This window comes from Hemiscyllium ocellatum, chromosome 2 (assembly GCF_020745735.1).
Source record: "Hemiscyllium ocellatum isolate sHemOce1 chromosome 2, sHemOce1.pat.X.cur, whole genome shotgun sequence".
In the NCBI taxonomy this organism is placed as follows: Eukaryota; Metazoa; Chordata; class Chondrichthyes; order Orectolobiformes; family Hemiscylliidae; genus Hemiscyllium; species Hemiscyllium ocellatum.
In genome coordinates, this window is record NC_083402.1 from 71,354,034 (window position 1) to 71,378,994 (window position 24,961).

General features: G+C 38.7%; 1 protein-coding gene across 7 annotated transcripts in view; it reads left to right on the top strand.

Moving 5' to 3' along the window:
• dmxl1 (Dmx-like 1) overlaps window positions 1-24,961 on the top strand; it is a 223,220-nt gene that overhangs the window by 125,471 nt on the left and 72,788 nt on the right. For all 7 annotated transcript variants that reach the window (XM_060837582.1, XM_060837607.1, XM_060837615.1 and 4 more), the window contains 6 exons: window positions 3,523-3,692; window positions 11,081-11,178; window positions 11,926-12,091; window positions 14,149-14,419; window positions 15,385-16,436; window positions 18,841-19,032. In XM_060837582.1, the coding sequence (XP_060693565.1) occupies window positions 3,523-3,692; window positions 11,081-11,178; window positions 11,926-12,091; window positions 14,149-14,419; window positions 15,385-16,436; window positions 18,841-19,032 (1,949 nt within the window). The remainder of the gene's footprint in view (window positions 1-3,522; window positions 3,693-11,080; window positions 11,179-11,925; window positions 12,092-14,148; window positions 14,420-15,384; window positions 16,437-18,840; window positions 19,033-24,961) is intronic.

Here is a 24,961-nt window from a genome sequence, read left to right on the forward strand (position 1 = left end):
GTTTTCAATTGGTGTCCCTTTTATTCTGAGAGAATTTCTGGTCCTAGACTGTCCCAAGTGATGAAACATCCTCTCAACATTTAACGTATTGATTTCAAGGAACCCTACATATGTTTCTTATTTTTCTAAACTCCAGTGTGTAGATTCAATATCGATTTTCCTGCTACTCTGATACTGCCTGACCTGCTGTGCTTTTCCAGCACCACACTCTTGACTCTAAACCTACCTAATCTTTGCTCGTAAGACAATCTCTTCACACCAGGGATAATCTGAGTGAACCTTCTCTAAACTGCCTGCAATCAAACAATATCCTTGCTTAAGAAGACCAAAGTGCTGTCCATATTCCTGCTGTGGTTTTACAAGCATCTCCTCCAGTTGCAGTAAGACTTTACTATTCTTATACTCCAACCCCCTTGAAATAAGGGCCAACGTTCTATTAGTGCTCTAATTGCCTGCTGCACCTGTGAATAAGCTTTAATGCACAAGTACCCCCAAGTGCTTTGTGTTGCAGCTTGCTGCAAGTTTCTCCATTTAAATAATACTCAGTACTTTTGTCCTCCTTTCCAAAAATGAACAACTTCACATTTTCCACATTATTCTCAGTTTGCCAATTTTTTTGCCCACTTACTTAACCTATTAATGTTCCTTTGTAAACTGTTTGCATTCTTCTCAACCTGACTTTCCACTTATTTTAACGTCTGCAAATTTGGCTATAGTATATTCATTTCCTTCCTCCAGGTTATGAATATATGTTGTAAATAGTTGCAAGCCCAGCACTGATACCTATGCAATCAGTGCTTACAAGTTGTCAACCCAAAAAATACACATTATTCCCACATGCTATTTCTTGTCATTTAGCAAATTCTCTATCCACACCAATATACTACCTCCAGCACCATGTGATATTGTCTTTTGACTTAATCTTCTATGAGATCCCTTGCTAAATGCCTTCTGGAAGTCCAAATACAGAACATCTTCTAGTTCTGGTTGAGGCTTCTTCATAAAATTCTAATAAATTAGTCAGACAAATTAGTGCTGACTCTGTTTGGTTTGATTATGGTTTTCCAAATGTGCTGTTACTTCCTTAACGATGTATTCTAATAATTTACCAGCAATAGATGTGAAGCTCATTGGCATACAGTTACCTGTTTTTGTTTCCTCCCTTTTTTTTTGAATAGGGGTGTTTTCTAATCCTCCAGTCCTTCTCTAGAATTCAAGGATATTTGGCAACTTTGAACAAATGTATCCATGACCTCATTAGCTGCTGATTTTAGGATAGAGGCTACAAGCCATCAGGCTGGGAGATCTACCTTCCTTTAACCCAATTAGTTTGTTTAATAGCCATTTTGTGATGGTAATAGTCCTTAATTCCTCCCCTGTATGTCTGTCGTATTAATGGGATGTTCAAAATATCTTTTCCCAAAAGACTGATGCAAAACATCTGCGTAGCTCCTGCCACTTCTTTATTCCCGTTAATTATCACCCCAGATTTGTTTTCTAAGGGGCTTGTGTTCAGTTTGACTCCTTTTTTTTATATAGTTAAAGAAGCTCTTATTGTCAAGTTTATGTATTTCTCAATAGTTAGTCTTCAGTTTATTTTCTATTTTTATTATTTTTTAAGTCTGCCTTTACTGGGTTCTGAATTTATCCAAGTGTTCAGGTCTGTCATTGACTTTTCCTTCCTTGTATGCGTTCTCTTTCAGTTTTAAACTCCTTAACTTGGGTACCCCAGTTGGTTTATCCTTTTTTTTTGCATCTTTCCTCCTCACTGGGATGTAATTTTGATGAGGGTCATGAATTATTCTGAAATGTCAATTATTGCTTGCCGATTGTCTTCCCTACTAATCTATCTACCTAGCCCAATTCCATGGACTCCATCCTCATTTCATCATGCTTCATTTAAATAAAGAGAATTATGTTTGGTTGTTTCTGACCCAAGTTTCTCCCACTCAAACTGAATATTAAATTCTATCATGTTATGATCGCTACTTTCTAGAGAACCTTTTACTCTGGGGTCATTTACTAAGCTGGTCTGATTATCGGCCTGAGTTTCACCTTAAACCATGAAATCTCATGCAATGTGGCATCAGTGTTTACGATTCCTAGAGTCGAGCATCCAGACTGCAAGCCACCTCTTGTCACTCACTGTGCTTTGTAGAGCAAGAGACAACCACAGAGGGCGAGTTTGAGACTGAGTCAGACTTCGAACAAGCCAATCATCATCACTTGTTTGACTCATCGATACAACGGTGACTTCAACTTTGCCATGAGAGTCATAGAGATATACAGCACAGAAACAGACCTTCGGTCCAACTCGTCCATGCCAACCAGAAATCCCAACCCAATCTAGTCCCATCTGACAGCACCCAGCCCATATCCCTATAAACCCTTCCTATTCATATAACCATCCAGATGCCTTTTAAATATAGCAGTTATACCAGCCTCCAACACTTCCTCTGGCAGCTCATTTCATACACACACCACCCTTAAGTTGCCCCTTAGGTCTCTGTTATATCTTTCCCCTCTCATCCTAAACCTATGCCCTCTAATTCTGGAGTCCCCCACCCCAGGGAAAAGACTTTGTCTATTTATCCTATCCGTGCCCCTCATGATTTTATTAACCTCTATAAGGTCACCCCTCAGCCTCCGACACTCCAGGGAAAACAGCCCCAGCTTATTCAAACTCTCCCTACAGCTTAAATCCTCCAACGCTGGCAATATTCTTGTAAATCTTTTCTGAACCCTTTCAAGTTTCACACCATCTTTCCGATAGGAAGGAGACCAGAATTGCACACAATGTTCCAACAGTGGCCTAGCCAATGTCCTAGTTGCCAGATATTGTTTTGAGGAGGACCTTGTGAACCTGTTAAGTCTGAGTATGCCTTTATTACATCTGAATCTATAATTTAAGTCAAAGTCAAGTGCTCTGCCTTGTTTTACTGTTATTCTACTACTTTGTAATATGTTGATATAACCAATGAGCTAGTCAGTTGATGTTTTTTGACTGTTACTAATGTTAACCTATTAATGCTTGCTGCATTTATTTACTATTTATATTCAAATTCATAAACATGTTAGCACTACTGCCTCACAGCGCCAGGGGCCTGATTTGATTCCAGCTTCATGCGACTCTCTGTGTGGAGTTTGCACGTTCTCCCTGTATCTGCTTGGGTTTCCTTCCACAATCCAAAGATGTGCAGGTTAGGTAAATTGGCCATGCTAAATTGCCCATCGTGTTCAGGGATGTGTAGACTAGGTGCATTAGTCAGGGGATATGTAGAATAATAGAGTAGGGGAATTGGTCTGGATGGGATACACTTCGAGTCGGTGTGGATTTGTTGAGCCAAATGGCCTATTTCCACATTGGAGGGATTCTATGATAAACAACTCTGGTGTTTCAAGTCTCATTGCTATACTATGTAAATGAGTCACTGGGTTACTATCTTGGGACTGTAATCACTGCATAGCAATCCCCATTAAGATGCAGAACATGATTTGCAGAAAACTGTTTGTTTATTACAGGTCTATCTACTTGTCATTTTGCCTGGGCCTTTCATTCAGAGGCAGAGGAGGAGCTGCTAAATATGATCCCTGCAATGCAAAGAGGAGATCCCCACTGGTCAGAACTTAGAGCTATGGGGGTAGGCTGGTGGGTGCGCAGCACAAACATTCTTCGCAGATGTATAGAAAAGGTATTGTGAATTATTTTCTGAATATTTTAACTTTAAAAAGCAAGTGTCCTGTTACTTTTGCAGTGTCTTATGCCAGCTAGGCGCTCCAGTGTTTTATTTGTATCGGGAGACATCTAATATTAGGGTATGAGTGCTTAACAGATTTAAGAATAGAAATATGAAGTTGCTACTAAGGCTTCTTTTACTAAAATCATCCATATTTCTCAATCGCATCGCAGTTATCAATTGACAAATCCATCATCTGAGATTTATTTTAACCTAACTTGTTACATATTCTTGATTCAAATTTGGGAGTTTTCCTTCTATTGCAGAGAAGTAGACCCTTTTTTTCTCACCTTTTAATACCAAATACACATTGGAGGTGTCAACTACAGCTCAGTCGGTACCAGTTTCAGCTTATGAGGTCGAAAGGTTAGACCCCAAGTTGGCTTGGGCTAGTGTCAGGAAACAGGATGGTGGTAGAATGCTGCTTGTGTAACTGGAGGCCAGAATCCAGTGATATTCTATTCGTGCTGGGTCACTTAATGTTTGTCATAGTCATAAATGATGCAGATGGGAATCTGGAGGGGATAAGTAAGTTTGCAGTTAACACAGATTGGCTGAGTGCTTGATTGTGAGGAGGTAGGTGTTAGATTCTAGGAGGATATAAGTGAATTGGTCAGATGGGTAGATCAGTGGCAGCTGGAATGTAATCCTGGTAAATGTAAAGTTAAGCAGTTTGGAAGAAGTAACAAGGTAATACTCAAAGACAGGACACAGGGAAGCTTGGAGGAACGGAGGCATCTTGGGGTGCTTATCCACAGATCTCTGAAGGTGGTTGGACAGGTTAACATAGTTAAGGTGTACGGGATGTGTGCCTTTATCAGTTGTGGCATACGGCATAAGAGCAAGGAGGGTATGATGGAGCTGTGCAGAACTTTGACTAGGCCATAGCTGGAATACCATTTGTCGTTCTGGTTCCCTCACCATAGGAGGGATGGGATTGCACTGGAGGGCATGTTGAAGATATTCGCCATGATGTTGCCTGGAATGGAGCATTTCAGATATGGAGAGGGGCTGGTTTTCTTTAGAGCAGATAATGTTGAAAGGCAATCTGATAGAAGCATTAAGACAATGGATAAAGAGCAGCTGTTTGTTTTTGTTGAAGGGTCAAGAAAAGGGGGACAGTGTGAAAGGCAGGAGATTTACAAGGGATTTGGAGAAATTTTTTTCACTCAGTGTTAGGGTCTAGAATACACTATTTTGAAGGATAATTGAAGTGGGTAACCTCAACTTTTTAAAGAACTCTGATGAGCAATTGAAGTGCTATGATATTTAAGGCAGTGGGAGATGGTAGAACATGGGTTTTCTGCATTTGTTAATGGACATACTAACCTATTTAGGTGGGCTATGAATGATGCTTGCACTAGCTTGTGTTCTGTGCTGCTGTAAATTAGTGTATTGTAAGCTATTAGTAAAGCCAGCTATCTTTACAAATGTGATTTGAGCGATTGCTGGTGTAACTAGGAAAATTTTAAATGACCTAACAAACTAAAAATGCTGTTTTCTTTTACATAACTGTTCTAAACCAATAGACAGAGGTTAGCACTATGCATTTATACTGAACACATTTATACTGTAAGTTCCAAGTGACATCAGCAAGTTGGTGCAAGTTTGTTCATGTGCCTTGTGTTTTGTTGTTTCCTGTACGGGATGCATGTGGAAAAGAAGAGGATCCTTCCCCTCCTCTTTACAGGTGCTCTGCTCTTGAGACATTCCCCATGCTGTTTACCTGTTGGTATTTTACTCTTCTCGTGTAAGCTGTTGCCTTGATTACTTAGTATCTTGTGCTCTTATGATCCAAGAATAATCAAGGACAATAATCAGGGAACTAGATCAACCATTGTACTTTTCCTCATAGCTATGTTTTTGTTTTTGACAACAGCAGCTGTCTTAATCTGTCAACAAGATTTAGTTACAACTTGTACAAGACATTTTGGGCAGGTACATGAATATGAAAAGTTTACAGGCATATGGGCCAAGCATGCGTGAATAGAGCTGGTTTAGTTTGGGAAACCTGGTTGGCATGGACGATTTGGACCGAAGGTTTTGTTTCCACGCTCATATGACTGATTCAGAAAAAGTGAGGACTGCAGATGGTGGAGACCAGAGTCAAAGTATGTGGCGCTGGAAAAGCACAGCCGGTCAGTCAGACGTTTCCTAGACTCTCCTCCTCGGATGCTGCCTGACCGGCTGTGCTTTTCCAGCACTACACTCTTCAACTATCTGATTCTAAACGTAAATATTTTGCATCAGTGTTTACTGTGGAGAAGGGTAGAATGTGAGGAAATAGATGGTGACATCTTGCAAAATGTCCATCTTACAGAGGAGGTGTGGTACTAGATGTCAAGAAACTCATAAAAGTGGGTACATCCCCAGGACCTGACAAGGTGTACCCTAGAACTCTGTGGGAAGCTAGGGGGGTGATTGTTGGGCCCCTTGCTGAGATATTTGGATCATCGAAAGTCACAGGCGAAGTGCTGAAAGACTGGAGATTGGCCAACGTGGTACCGCTATTTAAGAAAGGTAGTGAGCCTGACATCAGTGGTGGGCAAGTTTTTGGAGGGAATCCTGTGGGACAGTATTTACACGTATTTGGAAAGGCAAGAACTGGTTAGGGATAGTTGACATGGCTTTGTACATGGGAAATCATTTCTCACAAACTTGATTTATTTTTTTGAAGAGGTAACAAAGATGATTGAAGGCAGAGTGGTGGACATGATCTATTTGGACTTTAGTAAGGCATTTGACAAGACTCCCCAAGGGACACTGGTTAGCAAGGTTAGATTTCATGAAGTACATGGAAAACTAGCTATTTGGATACAGAACTGGCTTCAAGATAAAAGACTGTGTGGTGGTGGTGGTGAAGAGTTGCTTTTCAGACTGGAGGCCTATGACCACTGGAGAGCCACAGGATCGGTGCTGTGTCCATTATTTTTCATCGTTTATGTAAATGATTTGAATGTGAACATAGGAGGTACAGTTAGTATGTTTGCATATGACACCAAAGTTGAAGGTGTGGTGGACAGCAAAGAAGGTTACCTTGGATTACAACAGGATCTTGATCAGCTGGGCCAATGGGCTGAGTAGTGGCAGATGGAGTTTAATTCAGATAAATGAGAGGTGCTGCATTTTGGGAAAGCAAATCTTAGCAGGACTTATACATTTAATGATAAGGTCCTAGGGAGTGTTGCTGAACAAAGTAACCTTGGAGTGCAGGTTCATAGCTCCTTGAATGTGGAGTCGCAGGTAGATAGGATAGTGGAGAAGGTGCTTGGTATGCTTTCCTTTCTTGGCCAGAGTATTGTGTACAGGAGTTGGGAGGTCATGTTGTGTCTGTCCAGGACATTGGTTAGGCCACTTTTGGAATATCACGTGCAATTCTGGTGTCCTTTCTATCAGAAAGATGTTGTGAAACTTGAACGGATTTAGAAAAGATTTACAAGGATGTTGCCAGGGTTGGAGGATTTGAGCTATTGGGAGAGACTGAACAGGCTGGAGCTGTTTTCCCCAGAGCATCAGAGGCTGAGGGGTGACCTTCTAAAAGTTGATAAGATCATGAGGGGCATGGATAGGATAAATAGTGTCTTTTCCCTGGGGTGGGGGAGTCTTGAAGTAGAGGGCATAGGTTTAGGGTGAGAAAGATATAAAAAGGACCTAAGGGGCAACTTTTTTGCACAAAGGGTGGTGTGTGTATGAAATGAACTGCCAGAGAAAGTGGAGGCTGGTACAATTGCAACATTTAAGAGGCACTTGGATGGGTATATGAATAGGAAGGGTTTGGAGGGATATGGGCAGGGTGCTGGCATGTGGGATTAGATTGGGTTGGGATATCTGGTCGGCATGGACGGGTTGGACCAAAGGACTGTTTCCATGCTATACATCTCTGACTCTATTGTCAGCTCCAATGTAGGAAACATGGCAGCCAATTTGTGTTATTACCCACAACCAGCAATGAGACAGTAACCAGATAATTACTTTATTCTGCTGACCTAGAATTCTTGGCCAGGGTAACCCCCTAGCTCTTTGAAGATTGTTCCCTGAAAGGACAGTTTGGGCCTTGGTGCAATATCGCACTCATGAGACAGCAACTCCATTAGTACAGCATTACTTTATGATTGCACAGGAACATGAACTTCAATTTTTGAACTCAAGTCTAGGAATGGGCTTGAACCCAAGATCCCCAGAATCATACAGCACAGTAAAAGCACAGAGAAGGTGCCATGACCCATCGAGAATGTACCAACAATTCACTGTTACTTGCAGTCATACAGTCATAGAGAAGTACAGCACTGAAACAAACTCTTTGGTCCAACTTGTCCACGGCAGCCAGATATCTCAATCTAATCTAGTCCCATTTGCCATCACTTGGCCCATATCCCTTTAAACACTTCCTATTCATGTACCTATCCAAATGCTTCTTAGATGTTGCAATTGTACCAGCCTCCACCACATCCTCTGGCAGCTCATTCCATACACATATCACCCTCTGCGTGAAAAAGTTGCCACTTAGGTCTCTTTTATATCTTTCCCCCCTCACCCTAAACCTATGCCCTCTAGTTCTGGACTTCCCGACCCCAGGGAAAAGACTTTGTCTATTTATTCTATCCATGCCCCTCATAATTTTGTAAACCTCTATAAGGTCACCCCTCAGCCTCTGATGCTCCAGGAAAAACAGCCCCAGCCTGTTCAGCCCCTCCCTGTAGGTCAGATCCTCCAACCCTGGCAACATCCTTGTTAATCTTTTCTGAACCCTTTCAAGTTTCACAACATCCTTCTGAAAAGAAGGAGACCAGAATAGCACGCAATATTCCAAGTGGCCTAACCAATGTCCTGTACAGACACTTGACCTCCCAACTCGTGTACTCAATACTCTGACCAATAAAGGGAAGCATACCAAACGCCACCTTCACTATCCTATCTACCTGCGACTCTAATTTCAAGAAGCTCTGAACCTGCACTCCAAGGTCTCTTTGTTCAGCAACACTCCCTAGGACCTTACCATTAAGTGTATAAGTCTTGCTAAGATTTGCTTTCCCAAAATGCTGCACCTCGCATTTATCTGAATTAAACTCCATCTGCCACTTCTCGGCCCATCTGGCCAAGATCCTGTTGTAATCTGAGGTAACCCTCCTCGCTGTCCACTACATTTCCCAATTTTGGTGTCATATGCAAACTTACTAACTGTACCTCTTATGCTCGCATCCAAATCATTTATGTAAATGACAAAAAATTAGAGGACCCAGCACTGATCCTTCTAGCACTCCACTGATCACAGGCCTCCAGTCTGAAAAACAACCCTCCACCACCACCCTCTGTCTCCTATCTTTTGAGCCAGTTCTGTATTCAAATGGCTAGTTCACCCTGTATTCAATGAGATCCAACCTTGCTAATCAGTCTCCCATGGGGAACCTTGTCGAACGCCTTACTGAAGTCCATATAGATCACATCTACTGCTCTGCCCTCATCAATCTTTTTTGTTACTTCTTCAAAAAACTCAAATCAAGTTTGTGAGACATGATTTCCCTTGCACAAAGCCATGTTGACTATCCCAAATCAGTCTTTGCCTTTCCTAATACATGTACATCCTGTCCCTCAGGATTCCGTCCAACAACTTGCCCACCACTGAGGTCAGGCTCACTGGCCTATAGTTCCCTGGCTTGTCTTTACCACCCTTAAACAGTGGCACCACATTTGCCAACCTCCAATCTTCTGGCACCTCACCTGTGACTATCGATGATACAAATATCTCAGCAAAAGGCCCAGCAATCACTTCTCTCGCTTCCCACAGAGTTCTCAGGTACACCTGATCAGGTCCTGGGTTTCGAGACATCCAGCACTTCCTCCTCTGTAATCTAGACATTTTGCAAGATGTCACCATCTATTTCCCTACAGTCTATATCTTTCATATCCTTTTCCACAGTAAATAGTGATGCAAAATATTCATTTAGTTTCTCCCCCATTTTCTGTGGCTCCACACAAAGGCTGCCTTGCTGATCTGTGAGGGGTCCTATTCTCTTCCTAGTTACCCTTTTGTCCTTAATATATTTGTAAAAACACTTTGGATACTCCTTAATGCTATTTGCCAAACTATCTCGTGTCCCCTTTTTGCCCTCCTGATATCCCTCTCAATTATACTCCTACTTCCTTTGTACTCTTCGAAGGATTCACTCGATCTATCCTGTCTATACCTGACCTATGCCTCCTTCTTTTTCTTAACCAAACCCTCAATTTCTTTTGTCTTCCAGCATTCCCTATACCTACCAGCCTTCCCTTTTATCCTGACAGGAATATCCTTTCTCTGGATTCTTGTTATCTCATTTCAGAAGGCTTCCCATTTTCCAGCCGTCCCTTTACCTGCGAACATCTGCCTCCAATCAGCTTTCGAAAGTTCTTGCCTAATACTGTCAAAATTGGCCTTTCTCCAATTTAGCACTTCAACTTTTAGATCTGGTCTATCCACTTCCATCACTATTTTAAAACTAGTAGAATTATGGTCGCTGGCCCCAAAGTGCTCCCCCACTGACACCTCAGCCACCTGCCCTGCCTTATTTCCCAATAGTAGATTTGAAAAAAGTACTTCATTGGTTATGAAGCATTTTGGAATGTCAGGTGATTCTGAAAATCACTCTAGAACTGTTTGTCTTCATCATCTTTCGATTATGAAGCAAGAATACTTTCTCAGTACCTCCCATGTTCCTATTGAAAGAGGGCTAAATCGCCTTTAGTTAGACTTTACAAATTGTAAAACAAATATATAAATTAAAATTATTTTGTCGTCTTCAGTCGCTCTAGGCATATTTAGGGTGTATCTTTATGTTCTATGCCAAAAGTAGAAGTGATCCCATTAAGAAAGTATTTAATTTACTAAATGGCTGCCTGGCTGAATTCTATTGAAAAACTGGGTTGAGCTGTCAAGTTACCGTCAATGATCTGAAGTACAAGCAAGGCAAACATCAAGAAGGCCACACATTTCTCTTTATTGTGTTATGCAGGAGTTCAAGTTGTTATTGTTGATCCTCCTGTATGGCTATTTGATAACTAAATCATGTCTATGACCAAAAGACATTCCCTATGACTTTTAGGGAAAAATGTAGATTGATCCTGTTGGGAATTTTCAACTTTTACAAGACCGAATAGTAAATTCCAAGCAAAAAAGGAACAAGAGTTTTAAAAATTTGATTCAAAAAGTCAATTGTCATTGTTTTTCTCATGGTAAAAGTGATAACAAGAATTCCCAAACACTGACGACTTTGATTGTAATGAAGGAGTTAGATGCATCATTTTGTATATTTATATATGAGCTTACAAGTGTCCTGTAAGTGAAGACTTTTTTCTCTAAAACACAGGTAGCTAAAGCTGCATTCCAGAGAAATAATGATCCTTTAGAAGCAGCTATATTTTATCTCGCTATGAAGAAAAAGGCTGTGTTATGGGGTCTGTTCAGGTAAGACTTACCAATGTTTCATTCATGGCATTCAGATCATTTTCCGCATTGAGAGCACAAGCCATCAATTTTATTCTTGTGACTATGATTGCAAGTTTCCGCAAAAATACAATAATGTTTTTGCTTGAAAATGCATGTGAGTTTTCAGATGGTTATTTAACAGAAGAATGTAAGAGTTGACCTTAGTTACGTGTTTAGGAAATAAGAATTTCTTATTCAAAAGCATAGACTGAGCATTTAACTCTAGATCAAGAAGATTGGTGAATCATCCATACTTGGATTTAGGAACACTGTCTGCTTTGCCTTATTAATCACTGACAAGAGGGAAGAAAGCACTTGAAGCATTATTCAATTAATCAAGTCAGAACATTAGCTATAAGAAATATAACAAATGAACTGTATTTGCTTTTCATTACCTCCTGAAGCCAGTTTAAAGTGATATGGCTGGGGAGCTGTTACGCGCAGATGAAGTGGGATTGGGGAAACAATTAGGAAATAAAGGATTTAAACTATATTAGGGTCATTTGATAAACCAATGCAATGTCATTTTGCCAATTCTGCTGGGTGCTTATTTTTCCTGACTAAATGAAATATCTAAGGTCATGCTTAATATGTATGCTGGCTTGTGTATAATCTGTTTTTCTCAATATATTTGGTTGCTCCAACTTGTGTTTTAAGTGTTTTGAATGCACAATGAATAAGCAACAGGAACAAAATTTAGATTAACAGTTTTGTTTTAATATGCAGATCTCTCCAGGATAAAAAAATGACAGAGTTTTTTGGAAAAAATTTCAGTGACGATAGGTGGAGGAAGGCTGCGTTGAAGAATGCCTTTGCATTGTTAGGTAAACAACGGTTTGAGCAGTCAGCAGCTTTCTTCCTTTTGGGTGGTTCCCTTAAGGATGCAGTTGAGGTACAGTAAACATCAATTAAAATAATTGCTCACAAAACAAATTCACATGCTTATGTTCTCAAATAATTAGAGGGCCAGAAATTGTTCACTTGTGTTGCTAAGCAAAGAGACATGCAAAAAAGCTTTCTCTGTTGTCCTCACTGGGATAGAATGCCAAGAAAACCACCTCTTAAAAGAACAAGAATTTATGCTGCATGAGAAGTATATGTAGCTCTGATTGAGATGTTACGATGGAGAATGTACTAGTGAACATTTTTTGTTTGAATCCAAGTTAAAGGCAAGTCTACTTTGTAAGCATATTTAGTCAGAGAAGTCTGTACTCCAGTGATCTCAAATTGCTAAAATGAAATTCTGCTTGATATGATATGATTTGTTACTTGATGGAACAGATGACCTATAGGACAAGCATCACATTGACAGTATTATTCATATACTACATGACTTGTCTGCAATATGGAAATCATATCTATTTGGCTTGCCAGCAGCATGCTTTTAATGTAGAATACCACTTGAGCCGTTGTTACAAAATGTTCTTCCCTCATTTCAATTTGTTCCTTTGTACTTGAGCTGATAATTTGTTGAGGTACTTGGTTGCTGGTAGCTTGTACAAGTGACAGCTTTTCTTCTAAATCTATACTCCGGCTGCCTATTCAAGTAAAAATGTTTTAGCCCAATTCATTTCTAAATATTCACAACAAATGACTTTGGAGTTCACAAGTAACAAATCAAAGTAGAAAACTTTTGGAGCACTTCTGACTTTTATGCTTTGATCTAGTAAAGTGAATCGTAATCTGCACATGTAGAACTTAATTTGAGTGGATAATGTTGACAGAGAAGTATAAAGCGTCGTGAGAATTTATAAAGCATTGTCAAAACATTTCAGCAATTCAGAAATTGCTCATGGATTTCCTCAGTTTTAATTGCTGCACCATAATCAATTATGGTAGCCAATTTTAACAGCAAAATTCTACAAGCACCAAATGTATAATCAGGGCGACTTCTCAAAATTTTAGATTCTTTGTTTCAAAGTATGGATAATTGTCATTCTCCATATAAAGATACTTTAGTCTAAGTCTATAATGTTGACATTTCAGATTAGGTTTATTTGATGTAACTTAACTTACAGATTAGTTCAGTTGTTTTACAGTAATACATTATAGCAGTCTAGTGCACAAACAACTGTGTATGAGTAAATCGCTGCTTCTCTATTCAGTTCCTATAAATGAAATTCACCACATGATTTCTCAAATCTTGATCATTTCTGCACCACATTCTGGGTTGGAAGTGGTCATTTCTTAGAAAATCATTAATGTAATTCTATTTAGGTCCATGTATATAACCCAATTTGAAGACTCATGCCCCATTTATAAGATATGAACATTTGTGTGTTAAGCATCTTGATGGTATTGAAAACCATCCTGCTATACAGATATTTAAGCTTTCATTCTGTTGCCATGTCACAATTAATTTGAAAATTTTACACTATTATTTCTATAATACCAGTTATGGATCATAATTAGAAGTTTTCAAGTGAGTAAACACTGTCCAAATTATTTGCCCTGTAATACAAAGTTGTATCTTGTTGTAGGATATAGCTTCCATATTGTACACTACTTTAAAAAGAAAAGACAATATGGTATTTGTGGGTAGAAGGATACTGCCACCATTGTTCATCATTGGCTGAGTCTAAGGGCCTATTTGGTTTACAGTGATAGACGAACAACAACAAGTGAATCTTAATGAGCCGATGCTCTTATCTTTATCTAATGTAATGTTATTTATTTCACGTCCCAATTGGGTGCAAGCTATATTAGTTTGTAAGACTTTATTACTAAGATGGTGAGGAGAGCTGTGGATATAAATCTGCACTTCAAGATCCCAAGATGTTCTACCTTTTATCCATCCAGACCATTATATCATGAGATTGGGCAGATGCTAATGCAGTCTTCAACATAAACCCTTTTAGAACCATTGAATTTTACAACTAGCATCTGATCTGGACTTGACAAAAGTAAATGCTTGCAATTCAATAATGTACTCTTTTGTTTTTTATATAGGTTTGTCTCGAAAGACTCCATGATGTTCAGTTAGCTCTTGTGATAGCACGCTTATATGAATCAGAATTTGAAGTGTCATCCACCTATAAGTCTATACTTGTCAGAAGGATCCTAGGCTATGACCCAAAGAGCAAATGTTTTAACTTTTCTCTAAGAAATTCGGATCCGGTGTTGCGGAGTATGGCATATTGGATATTGGAAGATTACACCAACTCACTGAACACACTGTTGGAACAGGGGATGAAAGAAAATGATAATTGCAGTGTGACAGGTAATGTTCTTGATGAATAAAGTATATAAAAGTATTTAATTTTGTATTGTGACATTTATTTCTTTTTGAACTGCTTGAAAAGAAGTGGGAAGATCCTTCAACAAAGCACTTTGTGTCAGCTAAGTTCCCTAAAGGCATGTCATCAGTTGTCTGGAAACCGGATTGGAGACAGTTGGGATTATAGTTTGCCACAGTTTGCACTGAAACTGCTAGTTAAGGACTACTGATGTTGCAAATTTAGCGCTGCTTTGCATTGACAGTCTTTTCTATATAAAGACGTTCTGAAACAAAGTGGTTCTTGTGTTGCTGGGGCGAGGAGAAGGGCGGTAATATTAGACCATAGCCTATCATGAAAATAACCAAAGGGTAGTGAGACTAATTGATATTCTTGGTAGCACCCTCATGCAAAAGTACATGCCCAATCAAGGGCATAAATCCAAAAGTTGTCAGTCAATGTGCTGCAAAACACACTCCAATTGAGTTGTTATTCAAGTGTATCAAAATGGCTGCATGTTTCTGTACTGAACATCTTAGATGCATACAGATGTTGAGACTACTCAGTTGATTCCTCTATCATACAACCTTGGCGATGTTCTTTGTCCTATGATTGCCAAACAATCTCCAGCAGTGAGAACTAAATTCTAACACATGGATTCTCTTCAGATTTCTATGAATGTTGCAGAATTTTATGAAGTGTTCCTTTTACATTAACTTGTATCTCTATTCCTTTTTACTGCTGTATTGGTCTCTGTAACTCATTTGACGTTGAATTCACTGGTCCAACTTATATCACCAAGCTCAGACTCTACTGTCCATGAATCAATCTCATTAAGAAGATATGCAGTTGCATATCCTGTTAACATGGGTCTCTGATGCTTTCACTTTTGAGATGTTATCGCGTAGGTAATAGTAATGAAATAATTTAATGTCTGACAATGCCTTAAATTTTACTTATTTATCCTCAGGATACAACAAATCTACTTCATGCAGTCCTGGGGTATTTAATTTCTACAACTATTTGCGAACCCATCCACTTTTGTTGCGACGACACTTTGCTTCTTCAGAGAAGACAATGTCACAGATGGGTTTAACTGTGGAAAGTGGTCTGGCAGATAAGATCAGCTTAGCTGAAAGGCGATTGTTCTTTTCAACTGCAAATGCACACTTTAAAGCTGGTTGTCCAATGTTAGCTCTTGAAGTCTTGTCTAAAATGCCTGCAGTCACCATGAAACCAAAGAATTTACAGAATGAAACAAGCTCTTATTTGACAGTTAATTTTTCGTCTGAAGAATCTAAACATAAAGTTTTGGATTGTGATTGCTCGTCATCAATAATCAATGGTTTGGGATCGAAAGTTCCATCTGATTGGCTATCAAACGGACAATCCACTTCATCTCTTAGTTTTGATTGGAGTCAGTCATCTCTAACGATTGAAGACCAGCCATTAGAATTAAAATGGGATAGTGATAAGGAAGATGAAGAGGAGGAGATTGGCCTGTCAATGAAGGAAATAAATCCACAGTGTCCCACTGCTGCAAAGATCGAAGGAGAAAGTTGCTGTAATTTCTCAAGTTCAGCTGATGATTTTTTAAGTACATCAGAAGATGTCATTGCAGCACAGTTAAAATTTGGAGCTTGTTTGAAGATACTTACCACAGAGCTTCGTACATTGTCTACTGGATATGAAGTTGATGGTGGAAAACTCCGCTTCCAATTATACAACTGGCTTGAAAGAGAAATTACAGCCCTACAGAAAACATGTAATTACAATGTTGATCTTGAAGCTATCAAAGATAGTTTTGACCTTCCTGAAAGTGAACAGGCAGGAAATGGTATTGTTAACCAACAAAAGTCATTACATCAGCAAAGGTATTTGCAACGGAGGAGACTGTGGCTTCTGGAAAACCAACCACTTCTAAGGATGTTTCTTAGTTATTGTAGTCTCCATGGGTCTCATGGTGGAGGCCTGGCATCAGTCAGGATGGAGTTGATTCTTCTTTTACAGGAATCGCAACAGGTAATTTTTTTGCTGTAAAGTAAGGTCTTTTTACCTCAGGATTGGGTCTTCTTCTGAAACTGGGTCTTGATTAAGTTCAGTTAGTGAAAATATCCATGTGAGGCATTTTATCTGGTTATCTAGCACTGTATATATCAAACCAAAACGAGAAATATATAGAGTTACAGGTATGTTCTCTACCTCCATTTGCAGAGATCTATGCATTTAATTTCTAAGCAGGCTGTAAATCCTCAAATTACTTCACCGTTTTCATTGTTATTGAACTTGTCATTGCAATAATTCAATAGCCAAATTTGAAGAGGATTTGAAATAATGCAAAACAAGTCTGATTTATTTTAAAATTGACGTTAACCATTTCATAATTCAGTGGCACTGTGACTTAGCAGGTTAACCTGCCTGTCTAAAAATCTGGAGATCATGATTTTGAATGTTGGCAATGCATTTCTTCCAAATGGTTTTTAAATTGAAAGTGGTATTGTGAGTTTTCTCCATATGAGCCCTGAGGACCAGATTCAAGTCTCACCTGCTCAGGAAACACATTTGAACAGGCTAATTAAAAATAACCATCAAACAGTATTCAGTTTTGTTGGGTTGATATTTATTTTGTATCAACACTAAAAAGTATTGTTACAATTTTGTAAAAGCCTTAAAATTCCAAAGCCTTGCACTAGTTTGAAATCTTGGACACTTTAAACACATTAAGAATAGGCATTTCAAGTTAAAAAATCTGTATTTTCCATAGAAATGTTTGTATGTACTATTAAAAGCAAATGATCATAGGATGGGCACATGCAGTAGAAAGAACTGGGAATTTAATGTGATTTAAATGTCTATTTAACAAGCTTCAATGCAAGGAAACAAATCAGTTTAGTATTATGTTGCATTGGGCATAGTGACTCTACATTATTATTTAATAAACAGCTTTCATTGTGGTGCCAACTGTTTGACTGTCACTAAGATAATTGTATAATAAAAGTTATCGTAGATTATGCTTGGCAAAGCAGCTACAAAATTTCTTTCAGTAAGTATAAGCTCAGATCGTCTGGCCTGGGTGTAGTTGAAGGCTAAACATCCACTGAAGTTGCCATGTGGAAACTACTTGGAGGTCCTTTGAGGTAATTTGTGGAATATTTAAAATGCCGGATGGCAGTTAGCAAGTAAATCATCTAATTCTGATAATGTGGAATCAGGTCATTTGGCCCATCAAGTCACACTGACCCTCCAAAGAGCATTCCACCTGGACACATCCCCTTACCCTATTCCTGTAACCCCACATTTCTCATGGCTAACTTACCTAGCCTGCTCATCCCTGGAACCTATGGGCAATTTAGCATGGCCAATCCAGCAAACCTACACAAATTTGGACTGTGGGTGAACCCCCATGCAGACAATGTGCAAACTCCATCAAACAATCGCCCTGGACTGGAATTGAAGCTGGGTCCCTGGCTCTCAGACAGCAGTGCTAACCACTGAGCTACTCTGCTGCCCAACTACTTTAATAGTCAACGAGGAAAAATTAGAGAGTGAAATGTGCCCTGAGTCTTTGCCAACTATAAAACCGGCCATCAATTCCCAGCACCCTCACCAAATCCTCTTAGCTTCCGTCTGCCTGAAACACCTAACCCGAGCATCCTACCCTACTTCTGGTATTTATGTCTCATCCACCATCCTGCACTCCAAACCCCACTCACCAACGCAACCGCCCACCCCCAACTCCCCAAGCCAGGAAGGTTTGCTGATGCAATGTGCTTTTGAAGAGGCTCGACTGAAATGTTTGCACCAGAAACACTGAATTCTGGGCCAGGCAAGTATAAAGGAACAGAGTAGCAATCTGATTTCAGCTCTTTGGAAATTTGTGCCCAATGTGCCCTAAGCCAGCCTATGATAAGCCCAGTGTCCAATGGGTTATTTTTGTGATAATTTTCAGTGTTTTGCTATAGTTGCTCCATTCAAGACTAGCCATGCAGAAATGATGTTTGACTATAAAACATTTTATCTCATCATTGTAGCTAGAAAACTTCAACATCACAAGAAGGCTATTTCAGCCTTTTGAATCTGCTCTGCCATTTGATATGGCTGTGCCTGATCTAAGGTCTCAGATCCAAAATAAAAATTATTTGCTGTAAGTTAAGTTCAGAGATGCACATGCATTTCATCTATGGGCTAATACAACTGATGTTAGTCAGCATAGATGTGCTCTGTATAAATCTCCAAGTTTGTATTTGTACAAAATAAATGAGGATTTTCAGGACTCGAGCAGATCTTAAATTACCTTTTCTGTCATGATTCAACCATGTTTTTTAGGCCCTCACCATTTAATTATCTATTTATGTTGACATTACAAAAGTGAAAATAAATTTTAAACTATGCAGAATTTCAAATCATGTTAACATTTTGTATTTAGGAGCATTCAGTGAAACAGGTTACGAGTCCTTTTGTGCAACTTGCATCAATACCCCTGCTATTTGCCTGCACTGCAAGTGCCAAAACTGTGGTGGCTAATCCTAGACTCCATCTAAGCAACCTTACCCAGGACATTGTGAATACTATTGTAGAATTTGATTCTCCTCCACATCCAGACATGCAAAACAACAAGGTAGGTGTTATTTGATTCAATGCAATATGAGCGTAGCAAATAAAATATCTGCAGCAACCAATTGGATCTGGTGTTTTGACTACCACTGAGTTGCTTTGCCTTTATCACACTTTTTGAATTCATTTTGTTGCCCATTGTGTGTTGCGTTTTGAATCCAGTTCAAAGACATTTTTAAAAAAAAAATTAAAATGACATCGCAAAATGTTCTCACAACTCTGAACAGTTTTGTCACCTTACCTAAGGAAAGTTATATTGGCATGGGAGGCAGTGTAGAGAAGGTTCACTAGCTTGATCTCTGGTATAGGGGGACTGCTTTTAAAAAAAAGAAGTTGCGTAGGTTGGGCCTGCACTCACTGGAGTTTAGAAGACTGAGAGGTAACCTTCTTGAAACCTAAAAGATTCTTCAGGGTGTGTTACATCAATGGGCTTGACAGGATGGACATGTCTCCTTGTGAGAGTGTCTACGACCAGAAGGCATAATCTCAGAGTAAGAATTGCCCATTTAAAGTGGAGAGGGAGAGGTATTTCTTCTCGAAGGATAGTAAGTCTCTGGAATTCATTACTGTAGGTGACCATAGAGGCTGGGTTGTTAACTTCCAAGGCTGAGAGATTTTTCATCAGTAAAGGAATCAAGGATTACGGGGAAAAGAAGGAAAGTTAGGTTGAGGATTATAGATCAGATATGATCAATTTAAATGTCTGAGTCAAGTCGGGCTGGCCTACTTCTGTTAGGTCTTATGATCTAAGTTAGAGATTAGCGCAAGATTCAAGCCTCTGATGCAACCTTTGTCTCGTTGAAGCTTGCTTTGTGAGCCAGTTGCCACCTCAAAGTTAATATTGCATCAACTGAGCTGATTTTTCTTTTATATTAATGTGTATGCATTTTGTCAAGCTTTTACGTTTGCAAATGTGGCAGTAGGAATTTATAATAGTACTAAGAGTGTGAAACTTAAGATCAATTGGAAAAATAAAATAAATTGATTCAGTAAATTTAAAAGATGGTATTAGAGTCAGGAACCGGAGAGTACTGGTTAAATTAATTGGCAAAAAGTCCAGAGGTTAACATGCTTGTCGATCCAGCAAAGACTTGATGTCAGACTAGTGATGAACAAGGATTGAAATAACAATGCATCAATGGTGCTGTGTGCAACGAGCTCCAAATTATATATGACAGAATTTTATACCGGTCTTTAATATTTTGAGATGTGCACCTCCATGATTAGTTGTTTCTGCAGCTCTAAAATGAGAGTTGCGTTTGGTTCCTGCCAAAGGTATAACAGTAGTTTTGTGTTTTCGGAACATAAGAACAGAATTAGTGCACTCAGCCCCTTGAGTCTCTTCTGTCACTCAATGAGATCATGGCTGATCTGTGACCTAATTCTATATACCAACCTTTAGCCCATATTCCTTACACTTTTGTTAGCAAAGCTGTTACCTATCTCAGATTTAGAATTAACAACTGATCCAGCATCAACTGCCATTTGTGGAATGTCTACCAACCTTTGTATACAGAGTGCTTCCTAACATCTTTCCTCAATAGTTGGGCCCTAATTTTTTAGACTCTGCCCCTGATTATAGAATCTCCAACCAGTGGAAATAGTTTTTTTACCCTGCTTTTTCCTGTTAAAATTTTGAAAACTTCAATGATATCACCCTTTAACTTTCTAAATTCTACCAAATAAAATTGTATAATCTCTCCTCAACCTTAACTCCTGAAGTCCAGGTACAGTTTTTCAAATGTACGTTGCACTCCCTCCAAGGTCAAAATATACTTCTTAAGATGTGATGCTCCGATCCGCTGAAGCGTTTCAAGTGGGATCTAACCAGGGTTTTCTGTATGAAATTTGATGAATACAATAGAAATTGAAGTATGTAGGGTTTGAGATCATTGAAAATTTGGAATATATTCTAAAAGACATGGAGTATGGTACAAATTGATAACACCTCATTTCAAATGTACTGTGATGTTATTAAATCCCAGCTCTCGGAAGAGAGAAGTTAGAGATTACTGTCTTCCCCACAAGATGGGTTACTGCTTTTGAAATGTTTTTGATTCTCCATATTTGCTTTCTCTATTAACTTGTTTTCCCTTGATTCGTGTAATAACGCATTTGTAGTGAAAGTATTTAAATTGGAAAGCCAAGAGCAAAAATACCTTGGAGATGATACACATCATCTCTAGAGGAAAAATATCTGTCCTTTGATTTGACCATTGTAATGAGGGGTAGCCAATTCATCATTCATTTTTAGCTAAGAGGATATGGAAAACAAAGTTCGCTTGTGTCATTGTATATAATGTATTGTTATAAAGGCTGTTTACTTGCGCACACATTTATCTTTATTATATTTATTAATTTATTGAGCACTTATGCTTGGGCCTGATCTATTTTTTTAATGTGGCTTCGGATCTATCGGTTCATCCACAGCAGAGTTAATACTTAGAGCTTATCTAAACCTACTTAGTTCCACAATTTCTGTCCCTCATTCTAAGCAACACCAGTATCACATCTTCCAGTGGCATTCATACTAACCTCACCAGCATAGCTAACCATTTACGTTTCCCCATATCTCTTTATCACTCTTCTTCAATTTGATGCTGACATCAACTCTAGTTGAGTAGTTTCCACTGTGGGTTGGATGGTGACTGAAACAGATCAGTTTAGATTTGGTGCTGAGGTTAAAGAGTTTTTGATCTAGATGGTATTCAATATTTGCCCTGATGAAGTGGATAAGTATTGTCAGGTGGTCATTTGTATCATGCAGTCTTTCACAATATTCTGCTTTACCTTGCTTTGAATTTTGAAGTTGTTACTTTCAGATCTCGTGCTCAGGTAGTTATAGTTATCAGGGAAGCAGTGCAGAATTGTGAGTTTCTTAGAAACCCGAATCTCTGAAGTACAGTCCATGGAACCTTGCAATTTTTTTTATCATTCACAGGGCATGGGCATTGCTGGCTGGGTCAACATTTATTGCCTAGCCTTAGTTGCCCTCCATATGCTGGGAAACTGCTGCAGTCCATGTAATGTAGGTAGATCCATAGTACCTTTTAGAGAAGAATTTCTGGGATTTTGACCTCTCATCGCTAAAAGAATGGCAGTATATTTCCAAGTCAGGATGGTGAGAGACTTGAGGGGAGGGGAACTTGCAGATAGTGACACTCCCATGTTTTTGATGACCTTGTCCTTATGGATGGTATTGGTCATGGAATTGGAGGTTGCTGACCAAGGAACTCCTGAATTTCTGCAATGAATATTTTATATGGTTTACAATACAGTTTGTAAGCATCAGTGACAGAGGAAATGAATTTTTGTAGTTGTTTCATATTTGCTGTATTCAAATAGCTGTCACTTTTATCTACAAAGGAAGCAACTTGTACTTCAGAAGTAATTAATTGAGATGTATTTTATAGTACTTAAGGACCTCTTGTTATAGAAAAGGCTCTACAGAAATGCAGATAGTTGTTGAAATGACCTGAAAGTATAATGATCTAGTTGGTACTCATTAATTGAAATTTCATGAAGAAATAACAGAATTAATGTACACTTGTCCTATTTCACAGCTATTCGATCGACATGCTTACAGTTACTACTGGCTAAAAGGCCAACAGCTTCCTTGGGATAATCCACACACTCAAAACATTTTAAGCAGTTTATCTTTTTACATGTCTGAATTTGTCCATTTCTTTGCTTCCTAACATGTCATAACCTCTGGGCAATAGCTTCAACATATAATTGAACTGAAGTGTCATGTTTTTGTGATTTTGCTACTTGTAGGGTAACATTTAAACTGATACAAGAAAGTCCAGACAATTAAATTCGAATAGTACTTAACAAAATGAAGTCAATCTTGATTAGAACTTATACTGGAGTACAGTTGCTTAACATTTAGTAGAGGATGGCACAGAATTGAATAAATGATCCCAAACAAAAAATCATACGTTTTGGAATGGTGCAATACAAACAAAGCTTAGTGTTGCCCTTTATGTTATGAGACAGACTGTTTTGTTGCCTTCAGTGCCATTGATGTGTAGTACATTGTTGAAATTGTATTTTTTTTTAAAAAGTAAAGGCAAGTTGCTGTTGGCCAGTTCCAAAAGATCAGCTAGTCATTCTGGAACAGTGGCCTTAAACCAGCATTATTCAGATAACATCACTTCAGACCTGTGTAGTGTTAATGACAGGAGTGTCCGCACATTAAGGCCAACAATTCTGTTTTTAATTCAATTCAGAAGAACTGAGGAATCAGTACAGAAGCATTTTTTTGAGTTGAATTCAGGGACTCTCACAGGTGAACTCAGAAGCAGTTGTGAATTTCTCTACTGGTAGAGGATTTTTAGTTCCATTCAATGCAAGCCAGTCACCCTAGTAAAAGTATCTTGTCAGTGCAGCTTTAAGGCATTGAATACTGAGTGCAGATTACCCCAAGGCAGATAGCAGCCTTTTAGCCAATGTTGGATGTAAGCATGTCGATCCAATACCTGTGAAATGGGACAACTGTATATTAATTGTTGTTTCTTCTTTGTTGAAATTTAAGTTGATGAGTACCGAGTACTTCATTATGCTTTCAGGTCACTGTTCATGAGTAAACAAAAACGAAACATAAATTTGGAGCCCCTGAATGACAATGAGCAAACAGAGGCTGAAGGTACCACTGTTCTGTCTGTGACTCACCTTGTTGATTTAGAAGTTTTTGACATCATTTTTGATAAAACAGAAGATTAAGGGATAATCTTACTGAAAGATACTAATGGGGCTTGACAGGGTAGATGTTCAGAAGACTTATCCATGAGTGGGGGAGTCCTGAACAAGGGAACATAGCTACAGAATTAGGAGGTGCTCAGTTAAAACTGAGAAGTAAAGGAATTTCTTAAGGTCACGAGAGTCTGGAGTTGTCTACTTCAAAGAGTTGTGGAGGCTTGGTTATTTAAAGGAGAGGTATATAGATTTTTGAAATTTTAGGGAGTTGACAGCTCTTCTATGTTGGCACGAGAAAGGAGTTGCAGCTGGATAATCAACCATGATTTTGATGAATGGAAGGACAGGGGTTTGAAGGGTCGAATGACTTACTTTTATTTTGATTTCTTTTGTTGTGTCATCATTTTGGTCATGATTAAGCACCTGCATCCCATGTGTTGGTTTTAGCAGTTTTGAACCAAGTCTTCGAAAAACATATCCTATCCATCTCCACTGATGTGAAACTGTTATTGCTTATATCCTGCATGATTGCCTCATGGAGGTCACTTGTGTTTATTCTTTTCTCCTACTATTTTACTTGCATGAACATTCTAAAACAGCATTAATGTTAATCTAATCATAATATAATTAATGCAAGTAGTTCAAATTCTCCCAGACTTCAATGATGCTAAAAAACTGATCACTGGAGGCCACCGAAGTCTCACATTTAATTCTGTTGTTCCCTCTCTACAAGTACTTCCAATCCGAGTGTTGACAGCATTTTCTGTTCTTATCTTTCATTCTTGTTCTTCAATTATCTTTTTCTGAATTATGAGCTGTTATATTTTGGAGCATGATTGACTTTTAAAGACTAAAGATATGAACATTTCCTATGGTTGCACACGGTGGTTGCACATAGTTGCTTCATACTGTCCTGAATTGTATTCCAACTTCGAAACTGATTCCAGAACAGAATCCTTTTGCAACCTGGGGATTGTCTGTATCAGTAAACAGTTAGTGTGACATAGTCTGACTAATTTTATAACTACACTTCAATATTCAAGAATGGTTAGTGCAGCTTTAAAACCTTAGGGCTCAGATGCCTACAATCTTTCATTAGCTTACCACGAGTGTTTTGAATTGGCTCTTTGGAATTAAATGATACGGAAAACAAAATGTCCTTTTTAATTTTATTGGCACATTAATATGCATTTAACATATGAATAAAGAATATATTTCATTTCACCATTATTTAA